Genomic DNA, 10,927 nt, shown 5'->3' on the forward strand with positions numbered 1-10,927 from the left:
TGTGTGACCCGTGTTAGTGTGGGGAGCGGGATTTTACACCATATTCCCGGTACAGTCTCAACAAAACACAAATAATTGTCACTTTGCCCGGACCATTGGCCCCGCTTGCAGGGCAACAGTCTGCCGGTGTTTGCCCCCCAATGTGGTGAATCGCCACCACCGTGGGCTCAGACATTTCCACAGATGAGCCCCTCCTGTCCCCACCGGGACAAACATCCTGTCCGCCCCCTCTCTCACCGTCTTCATCCTCTCCCTCCCCGGGGAACCGGCATCAAACCGACGGGCCGAGCGGTCTCCTCCTACCTCTCAGCGACACATCAGACTCCGGCCGCAGGAGACGCTTCACAAACGCCCCAACTTCCCTCGGAGGGAAATGGAAATAAATCAGAAAGCGGACATTTACTTTGACGGTTGTCCCGCCGTGACGGAAAGTTCGGGAGACGGTGTCATCAGGGGTAACGCCCTCTCGGTTGGTCCACCTCCGCTATTGGCTGGAAGCAATGATTGACATCACTTCGGACCAATGGGAACAGCGCATCGCGTGACTCCTCTGTTGACAGCGTGGGGGAGGGGCTGGTCACGTGATTAGTAGCCCAGCCGTTAAACCGACCAAGCTCGAGCTCACCAGCGCGCGGGGCACAAAAGGCCCCGGATGATCGGTTGAGGTGAGAAGGGGTCTCCGGGTTGGGGGTCTCACCGGGCGGCGTTTTCAACACCGACTTCGGGTAGTTGCTGTGACTCCGGACTCCGTGACCCGCAATCCCGGGACAGTCCTGCTCTCTTCCCTCTCTCTCAGCCCCACCATCCGTACACGGGCCCCGGGGAGCTTCCGGCTGATGAGGGAATGGGAACCGATGGGTCTCTCAGACAGAGCTGAGCTCCAGCTGTCTAAATGCAAGGATCGGGAACTCGGAGAAAGGGAACAAAATCTTTTACATCAGCTGTTGTGAAAATCACCTTTGTTCTGCCTCCAGTCACAAACAAGAGAAAATCTGCAGATGCTGGAAATCCGAGCAACACACACAAATTGCTGGAGGAACTCAGCATTAGTACTCTTTTCCATAGATGCTGCCTGGCCTGCTGAGTTCCTCCAGCATTTTGTGTCTGTTGCTGGTTCTACCTCCTCTTGTTCTGGACTTTTTACCCGTGAGAACATGTTTTGTCCCACTCTCTCTGGGTACATAATGATATCAAACACCTTTGCCCTGGGCAACAAGTAGCTTTCACATCACAAATGTGCCAGACTCCAATGAGACAGACTACTGCCCTTCCCTTCATATTCATTGGCATTGCCATCACTGAGTTCACCACCGTCAGTCACCTGGGGGAGGGTTCAGGGGAAATATTTATGTACAATACAGAAACTGGTGTTACCTGTGTGTATTGTGGTGATGCAAAAGTTGCTGGAGAATTTACAAGTGGGAAGAAGTGGAGTGATATTTGGAAATCTGACTTTTTTAAGCGTCATTTAGCAAGCAAACCACGTTTCCTGTTACAGGCCTGCAACATAGGTTGTGTGAGAGTGCAGGTGAACTCCATCAAACCCAGAGGAGATCAAAGTTCTTACTGACAGTGATATTCCAGCTGTTAAAATAAATACCTCTCTATATAAAATTCACTGTGCACATGTTGTCACTGGGTAAAAAAAAATGTACAGTACAAGATTTATGTGCACACTGGTCATTACAAATTAGAGAGGACATTGGTGAGAAGGTGGGGAGACCTCCAGTGTCTCTGATGCTCTCACCGACAAGATGTACATCCAGCTGCAGCTTGTAACCCTGCACTTTACGGAGTTGGAACTTGAAATGGGTGAATTCTGGATCATCCAGGAGTTGGAGGGGGTGATAGATATGACATGAAGAGAGGTGAGGTACACCCGAGTGCGGGACACAGGAAACTGGGTGAGAGTCAGGAAGGGGAATGAGGTGAAATCGCTATCGCAGAGTAATCTTGTGTCCATCCCACACAACAACAGGTGGATCCACTTTAGAAACTGTTGGGGGGATTACCTGGCAGAGGAAAGTCAAAGGGGTGATAGGGGATTCGTTAATGAGGGGAACAGAACAAGAGGGGACTAAGCTTGCTAGTGCTAGTGTGGGGAGAGAGGGTGATGTGGTTAAAATAAGTTGTAGGGGGAATGGGAGCCAGAATGACAGAACAGATAGTGGAGAGGGTGAATTGAATTGAATTGACTTTATTACATGCATCCTTCATATACATGAAGAGTAGAAATCTTTATGTTATGTCTCTAAGTGTGCAATTTGTAATTTACAGTAATTTATAATAAATAGTTTGTACATAGGACAGTCAATATAACATAGAAATGCAGTTGTATCAGCATGAATTAATCAGTCTGATGGCCTGGTGGAAGATGATGTCCCAGAGCCTGTTGGTCCTTTTGCTGTGGTACTGTTTCCTGGATGGTAGCAGCAGGAACAGTTTGTGGTTGTGCTGAATTGGGTCCCCAATATCCTTTGGGCCCTTTTCACACACCTGTCTCTGTAAATGTCCTGAATAGTAGGAAGTTCACATCTACAGATGCGCTGGGCTGTCCGCACCACTCTCTGCAGGGTCCTGCGATTAAGGGAAGTACAGTTCCCATACCAGGCAGTGATGCAGCCAGTCAGGATGCTCTCAGTTGTGTTCCTGTAGATAGTTCTTAGGATTTGGGGCCCCATTACCAAATTCTTCAACCATCTGAGGTGCAAGAGATACTGTTGTGCTTTTTTCACAACACAGCTTGTATGTACAGACCATGTGAGATCCTCGGTGATGTTTATGCCGAGGAACTTAAAGCTGTTCACCCTCTCAACCCCAGATCCACTGATGTCAATAGGGGTTAGCCGGTCTCCATTCCTCCTGTCATCCACAATCAGCTTTGTTTTTGCTATAATGAGGGAGAGTTTGTTTTCTTGACACCAGTCAGATGTTGTTCAGACCTCAGACAGAGTCAGCAATCAAATGGTTGAGCATGGTGTGATGAATGTGCTGAGCTGTGTATATCACAATGCAAGAAGCATCGTAGGAAAGCCAAATGAGCTCAGGACAGGGAATTATGATACTGTAGCCATTATTGGGACATGGTTGCACCTAACAGTCTGAGGGATTTAGAGGAACAAATTTGTAGAGAGATGGTAGACCACGCCAAGAAACAAAGGTTGATTCAGTAAGTGATGTTAACTTTCCCTATTTTGACTGGGACTCCCATACTGTAAAAGGACTAGATGGGGTAGAGTTTGTCAAATGTGCCCTTAATCAGTTCATAGAATTCCCAACGTAGAAGTGTGCAATAAGCTGTTAGGAAATGATCCAGGGCTGGTGCCAGAAAGTAGTGATCATAATTCCATGAGATTCAAAGTAAATATGGAAAAAGAGAGATCTGGACCATGGGTTGAGATTCTAAATTGGAGAAAGGTCAATTTTGATGGTATCATAAAGGATATGACAGGTGTGGTTTGGGGCAAGCTGTTTTCTGGCAAAGGAGTATTTGTAAGTGGGAGGCCTTCAGAAGTGAAATTTTGAAGGTGTCTAGTTTGTATGTGTCTGCCAAAATAAAAGTTGAAAGGTAACTGGTGCAGGGAACTTTGGTTTTCAAGAGATATTGAGGCCCTGGACATTTTGTTCCTCAAAATGCCTCACACTGTTGGGTGCTACCAAGACTCAATAACGACTGCAATATCATAATTCCACCCCCGTGCTCTTCTGACTTTTTTTTTAAGTCGTCTTCTGTTGGTTTCTAAAAGCTTCCCAATAGCTTTTGCTCTTTTGTTTGCCTTCTCTTTGGCTTCTCATTTCAGCCATGGTTGTGTCCTCCTGCCTTTCCAATGCTCCCACTTCTTTGGGATGTATCGATCACTCAGCTCTGGAATTGCTCCCAGAAACTACAGCCATTGTTGCTCTGTTGTCACTCCTACCTTTTCCCTTCCAAACAAGTTTGGCCAGCTGCTCTGTCATAGAAACATGGGGATGTTCAGTGCAGAAACAGGCTATTTGGCCCATCTAGTCAATGCTGAAAAAACATTTAAGGTCTCTACTGCAACTACCTGCACTGGGACTTTCGCCTTCAGACCCCTACCATCCAGGCTCCCATCCAAATTTCTTCTAAATAGTGAAACCGAGCTCATATTCTTCACTTGTGCTGGCATCTCATTCCACACTCTCATGACCATTTCAGGAAAGAGCTTTTCCAAATGTTCCTGTAAAATTTTCACCTTCCCCATTTACCCATGACCTCTGGTTGTCATTCCACCCAACCTCAGTGGAAAAAGCTGCTTGCATTTACCCTATCTATACTGTCATAATTTTGTATACAGTATTTCTGGCAAATCCCCACAGCAATGTATAATTTCCTTGTTTATGTTTAGAGCCTTTTTTAGATATATATGATGATGAGGGGCATTGATCATGTGGATAGCCAGAAGCTCTTCCCAGGGCTGAAATGGCTAACACGAGGGGGCATAGTTTTAAGGTGCTTGGAAACAGATACCGAGGGGATGTCAGGGGTAAGTTTTTTACACAGAGAGTGGTGGGTGCGTGGAATGCACTGCCGGTTATTGTGTGAGAGTGTTTCAGTTACTGTGGGGCCAGGAACCCATGCAGCTCAGTGGGAACAGGGAATAATACCAATGGAGAGAGGCAAACTGAGTCAGGTCACAGATTGGAGATGGCAGAAATGCCCCATTCTTATAGAGACAGGAAGAGCATCAGAGAGTTTGATGATCATTCCAGATACCAGCACTGTACCCAGTTAGAAAATGATTTCTCTCTCTAACTTGGGTTGAACCTCACTGTAACAGAGTGATGCCAGATCACACCTTGACAGCTCAAGTGATCTCATCTGAAAGGTTGTCCTACACCCATTGATGGATTTTGTAAATCTTTTTACAGGTTAAACACGACAAGGAATTTGTCTACGGGGATCTAGAACACAACACATCAGTTTTGCTGTCTCTGTCGAGGTATTTAATATTTGATATCACTCAATCATCCTTCCCGCTCAGACTGTGGGGAGGTATTCACTCGATCATCGGACCGACTGGCATGCCCGTAATTTTAAACGGGATCCAATTAATCTGCTCAGACAGTGGGAGTGGATTCATGCGGTCATCTCAACTGAAGGTACATCAGCAAGTTCACACTGGGACAAGGCCATTCACCGTTTCTTGGTGTGACAAGGGATTCAGTCAGTCATCCCACCTGTGGACACACCAGTCAGTTCACATTGGGCAGAGGATAGTCATTTGCTCAGTTTGTGGGGAAATTTCACTTGGTTATCTGACCAAGTTCACACTGGAGAGAGGCCGTTCACCTGCTCGGTGTGTGCAAAGGGATTCACTCAGTCACCCACCTACAAGCACACTGGTCAGTTCACACTGGGGAGTGGCCATTCACCTGCTCGTACTGTGGGAAGGGATTCACTTAGTCATCCACCCTAATGTCTCACCAGCGAGTTCACACCGGGGAATGGTCATTCACCTGCTTGGACTGCGAGAAGGGATTCACTTGCTCATCTAAACTGAAGGTACATCAGCGAGTTCACACTGGGGAGAGGCCGTTCACCTGCTCAGACTGTGGGAAGGGATTCACTCAGTCATCTGAACTGAAGGTACATCAGAGAGTTCACACTGGAGAGAGGCCGTTCACCTGCACAGACTGTGGGAAGGGATTCACTCAGTCATTTAAACTAAAGGTACATCAGCGAGTTCACAGTGGAGAGAGGCCATTCACCTGCTCAGACTGTGGGAAGGGATTCACTCAGTCAGCCCACCTACAAGCCCACAGGTCAGTTCACACTGGGGAGAGGCCGTTTACCTGCTCGTACTGTGCAGAGGGATTCACATTGTCATCTCAGCTATTGAGACACCAGTCAGTTCACACCAGGGAGTGGCCATTCAACTGCTCAGTCTGTGGGAAGGGATTCACTCGGTCATCCCACCTACTGAGACACCAGTCAATTCACACTGGGGAGCGGCCATTCACCTGCTCAGACTGTGGGAAGGGATTCACTTGCTCATCTCAACTGAAGGTACATCAGCGAGTTCACACAGGGGAGAGGCCGTTCACCTGCTCAGTCTGTGGGAAGGGATTCACTCAGTCATCTGAACTGAATATACATCAAGGAGTTCACACTGTGGAGAGGCCGTTTACCTGCTCAGACTGTGGGAAGGGATTCACACGGTCATCTGAACTGAAGGTACATCAGAGAGTTCACACTGGGGAGTGGCCATTCACCTGTTCAGACTGTGGGAAGGGATTCACTCGATCATCCCACTTACAAACACACCAGCGAGTTCACACTGGAGAAAGGCCGTTTACCTGCTCAGTCTGTGGGAAGAGATTCAGTCAGTCATACAACCTACAGAGTCACCAACGAGTTCACACTGGGGAGCGGCCGTTCATCTGCTCAGAATGTGGGAAGGGATTCACTCGGTCATCCCACCTACAAGCACACCAGCGAGTTCATTCTGGGGAGAGGCCGTTCACCTGCTGAAGCCTGAGTTATACCTCTGCATAGGTTCTACAGTGTAGCCTACGCAGTAGCCCATGCAAGTGGCCTATGCCGTTGTGAGCATTTCTACTTATGCATTCGTGTGTCTTCGTCGCTCTGCCAAAATGCTAGTTGGCTTTGGGCTTTCTATCCCACTGTTTTGAATTGACTCGTGTTGAGCTGGAAATGATGGCGACTGCTGAGTATATCTTGTTGGAGTCGGAGCTAATAGACGTTGAACAGAAGTTACTTTTATTGAATTTACTGCAACGCGGAGTTTTTCCATTGTGCATTCCACGACGTCCAAACCGGTTTGTCAAAATTTCTTTCCACGAATTTGATGCCATTTGCAAGTCTTCATAGTCTGCCGACAAAGCGTGGTACAAATGTACATATTTTCTGACTTCCTCACTTAACCTCTCCTCGATTAGGTCCATTTTCCAACGTCGAAGCAACAGGAAATGCACTGCTACCAAGCGGACCGATCACAGATCCTGCAGTCTGCATCGCCGTGACACGTAGTTACATTTTTGGGAAGGTGCATGTTAGGCTACGGCGTATGTTACGGCCCAGCATGCCACGTCAAGTATGCGTCTACGCGGAGCCTGCGACGTAGCTTCGAAGGAGAAGTACAATTCAGGCTTCAGTATGTTGGAAGGGATTGACTTGGACATCTCAACTACAGAGACACCAGCGAGTTCACACTGGGTAGAGGCTGATCGCTTGCTCAGACTTTGGGAAAAGATTCTCTCAGCAAAATCAACTTAATATACATCTTTGAGTTCACACTGGAGAGAGGCCGTTCACCTGATGTGAATGTGGGAAGCGATTCACGCAGTCATCTAACCTTATGTAACTCTCGCTTCGGCTAGCAGCTTAATATAGGGGTTCATAGCCCCCCAGCCCGGCCAAACTTAAGAAATCTTGTTTGGGTGGAGGCTGTGTGATGTGTCCCCTGTTACAAATCAGTACTGTACCCTGAAATAAGAAACAGTCCACAATATGTGATAAAACGATTGAACTTTATAATTGTGACTTTGACTATGTGGTTAGTGAAGTAAACAAAAAAAAAGGAAAAACAGTCCACTCTCTCCATTCGCATCTTCTCATCTGTTCCCAGCAAAAAACCATGAAAATCTCTCTTCCAGACTTACAAGGAAGAATGTTTCTGTCATTGGATAGCCCCTCCCCTGAAAACCCTGTTATCTCTAGTTGTAACCTAAACATTTCCCTTTTTGTGTTTGCTCTGTTCATGACATCCTCGTTAGATATTCATTTTGTCCATAATATTCTTTGCATCATATCGGACATGCGATTAGGAAAGAGGAGTCGGAATGCACGGTAATTATGGGAAAGATTGAAGGGAAGAAAGCAAGAGGAAGACAAATGATGATGGAGACAGCAGCCAGAGAACTGGAAATGAATACCAATGAATTGATCCACTTGACCCGAAACAGGAGTGTGTGGGCCATGGCAGTCAAAGCTCAAACCGGGCACGGCACCTGATGATGATGATAATGAACCTAAACATTGCTGCTACAGACAAACCTCAGCAGTGAAACATTACAGAGAGGCCATTACGTTAGCAGTGAAACCTTACAGCATGTTACACTTCTGACACACTACGGGGTTCACACTGGGAAGAAAGTTTCAGTAAGCTGCATGCCAGATGTTGCTGAATGCAATTTCGAGAGTGACTGTCGGTGCTGAACTCTGCAATTATTGCTGCTGCTCACCACACCCAGTTCTGCACCCTGGTCACTGGGCATGGGAGGAGTTTCTTCTACATACTCACCTTTAATGGTACTAGTTCTGTGACAAATAAATCAGTTCTATCTTAAACACCGTCTCCAGTACTTGGTGAATTTATAACACACCTAGTGTACAGTAGAGAGTCAACTCAGGCCGGCTGGACCCTGCCAGTGATCCTGTTCCACGACAGTCCTTTCAAATCCTCCCCTGTTGTTCACCCCTGGTTTTCCCTGTGGATGAGTTCCAAATAGTCACCACTCTGTGGGTGAAGAGGTTTCCGTTGAATTTTCTGCGGTCTGAAAAAGTCGAGCTGACTGCAGTTCTTTCTGAGATGTTCTTCACCCCTCAAATCTCTGGGCTGAGGAAGAATGATATTGGGAGTTAACCTCCTTATTCAGGGCTCATTTCCACATTGTGGGTCATTTCCCCTGCTTCTAAACGGTTGTTAGAAAACACCACTGTCCTCTAAAGACTGAAAACAGAATGGGAAACCATTAGTTGGATGTTCAACGGAGCAGGGTCAGAAACCAGAGTCGGGTCCGCACAGGACAGAGTTTGGGGCTCTGGACGATGGTTGGGGTAAGAATGTATGATGAGGAGGGAATCAGCAGTGGGGCGTGGCAACAAATGATATTAGAGTAGCAACATTTGGAAGCTGATTGACAGGGAAAATAATTCAGTTGTCAGACTGATGACACAAACAAAACCTGTGGTGAGGTGCCCCATTGGTCAGGGAACATGTGTGTGTGTTTGGAATGGTTATAGCTATTGAGGAAGTTGTTCCTGCTTGTTTATCCTGTAATATTATATCTGGTTGGTTATTATGGATTGTCCTATCTGAAAAAATGTATTGCTTTTCATATAATTTGTAATATTTTAATGGTAAAACTGGATCAGGCTTGAATTTATGGTGCCTTTATGAAGTGATCGAGGGCATTCATGAGTTTGTATTTTAAAGCAAGATTTTTGTGAATGATATTTGCCACTCGATTGTAACTTTGTCAGTAATCAGATTGAGTTAAACTGCTGCAGGATCCTGGAATGTGTTGGATTGTGTCTTGTTCCTTTTGGCATTTTCTGCATTTATTGCCTTGTTTGTTTGTATTTTATGTATTTTTGATTTTTGAATTCTTTTTATTAACCACCTTGTCCTGTATTTCTGCAAGGAACCCCTCTGTTTCTAGGAAGAGGTCTCCAAAACTCAGTCAGGTGCTCGATGCTTCCTTGTCACCTCCTCTGCTCAGATCGTTGGGATGTCTCCCATGGAGGGTCATACTCATTCCACTGGTTAATGTTTTCATCCATAGTGATGATTCGTTTTTCTGTTTTGGCCTCTCATTTATGTTTTCTGGTCTGTATTTCTTATCACTATTGCAGATATACACACATGGAGTGCTGAACCCTGTTCAGTTTTGATGAAAATATATACTTAGAAGTTTTATCTGACTGTTATCTGATTTTTTTTTTCATGTATGTTATTTCTCTTCCTCCTTCTGTCCAAGATAGTGTTAATCTAAGTGGGTCTGAGTGTATGTACTCTTTTTTAAAGTTTTCTAAATTTCTTAGTTACCTTTGTAGATTTTACTGATTGAAATGTCACCAAGACATTTTTTTATTTTAAAAACGTCAGTGTCGGTATTGATGAAAGTGTTTATTGCCTTTGTTGTATTTGCTAACTATTGTGCTCTGTTTGGCAGGTTTTTTTTTAACCCTTGAACTAAATTTTGTCAAAGGTTTTCCTTATTTCACACTACTTTCTATTGTTTTTGACTGTTGATATTCCAGATACGTGGGTATCAAGATTCCCGATGAAGGGTCTTCACCTGAAATGTTGATTCCCATCCATAGATGCTGCCTGACACGCTGAGCTCCTCCAGCACTTTGTGTGTATTTCTCTAGATTTCTAGCATCTGCAGGTCCTCTTGTTCCCAGATACTTATATATTTGTTGAAAGAACAAGCTAGTAGTGGGGTTGTGTGGCTCTGTTGCTAAAAAAATTAAATAAGATCATTAGAAAGAGGTGGCATAGGGTTGGAAGCTGTAGAATCTCTGTGGGTAGAATTAAGGAAGAGCAAATGTAAAAAAAAATCCCTGATGGGAATTGTATAGAGACCTCCAAACAGCAGTAAGTCTGTGGTCCACAAATGACAATGGGAGATAGAAAATGCGTGCCAAAAGGGCAATCTTACAATCGTCATGGGGGATTGTCATGCAGATGATTCAGAAAATTAGGATGGTGTTGGTCTCAAGAGGAGGAATTCCTAGAATGCCTACAGGATGCTTTTTTAGAACAGCTCGTGGTTTAGCCCACTTGGGGATCAGCTCTTCTGGATTGGGTGTTGTAATGAACTGGAATTAATTAGGTCACTAAATTCAAAGAACACTTAGGGGCAAGTGATCTGAATATGATCACATTCACCCTGACATTAGAGAAGCAGAAGCTAAAGTCAGATGTGGAATAATTCGAGAGGCATGAGAGAAAAAAAATGGTCAAAATTGGTTTGAAAAGAACACAGGCAGGGATGAAAACAGAGCAGCAATGGCTGGAATTTCTGGAAGCAATTCGGAAGGCAGAGAGTGAACACGTCACAAAGAGGAAGTAGTATTCTGAAGGTAAGGGGACAAAACCGTGGCTGATAAGAGAAACCAAAGACAACATAAAAACCAAAGAGAGGGCATAGAGCG

General features: G+C 45.4%; 1 protein-coding gene across 1 annotated transcript; it reads left to right on the forward strand.

The window, feature by feature from the left end:
* The first annotated feature begins 581 nt into the window (after positions 1-581).
* LOC140192532 (uncharacterized) lies at positions 582-9,829 on the forward strand. The gene is made up of 2 exons (XM_072250094.1): positions 582-665; positions 4,891-9,829. Exon 2 carries the CDS (start codon positions 5,438-5,440, stop codon positions 6,491-6,493), a length of 1,056 nt encoding a protein of 351 aa, XP_072106195.1. The 5' UTR covers positions 582-665; positions 4,891-5,437; the 3' UTR covers positions 6,494-9,829.
* The last annotated feature ends 1,098 nt before the right edge of the window (positions 9,830-10,927 follow it).

This window comes from Mobula birostris, unplaced genomic scaffold, assembly GCF_030028105.1.
Source record: "Mobula birostris isolate sMobBir1 unplaced genomic scaffold, sMobBir1.hap1 scaffold_1597, whole genome shotgun sequence".
NCBI classification, from domain to species: domain Eukaryota; kingdom Metazoa; phylum Chordata; class Chondrichthyes; order Myliobatiformes; family Myliobatidae; genus Mobula; species Mobula birostris.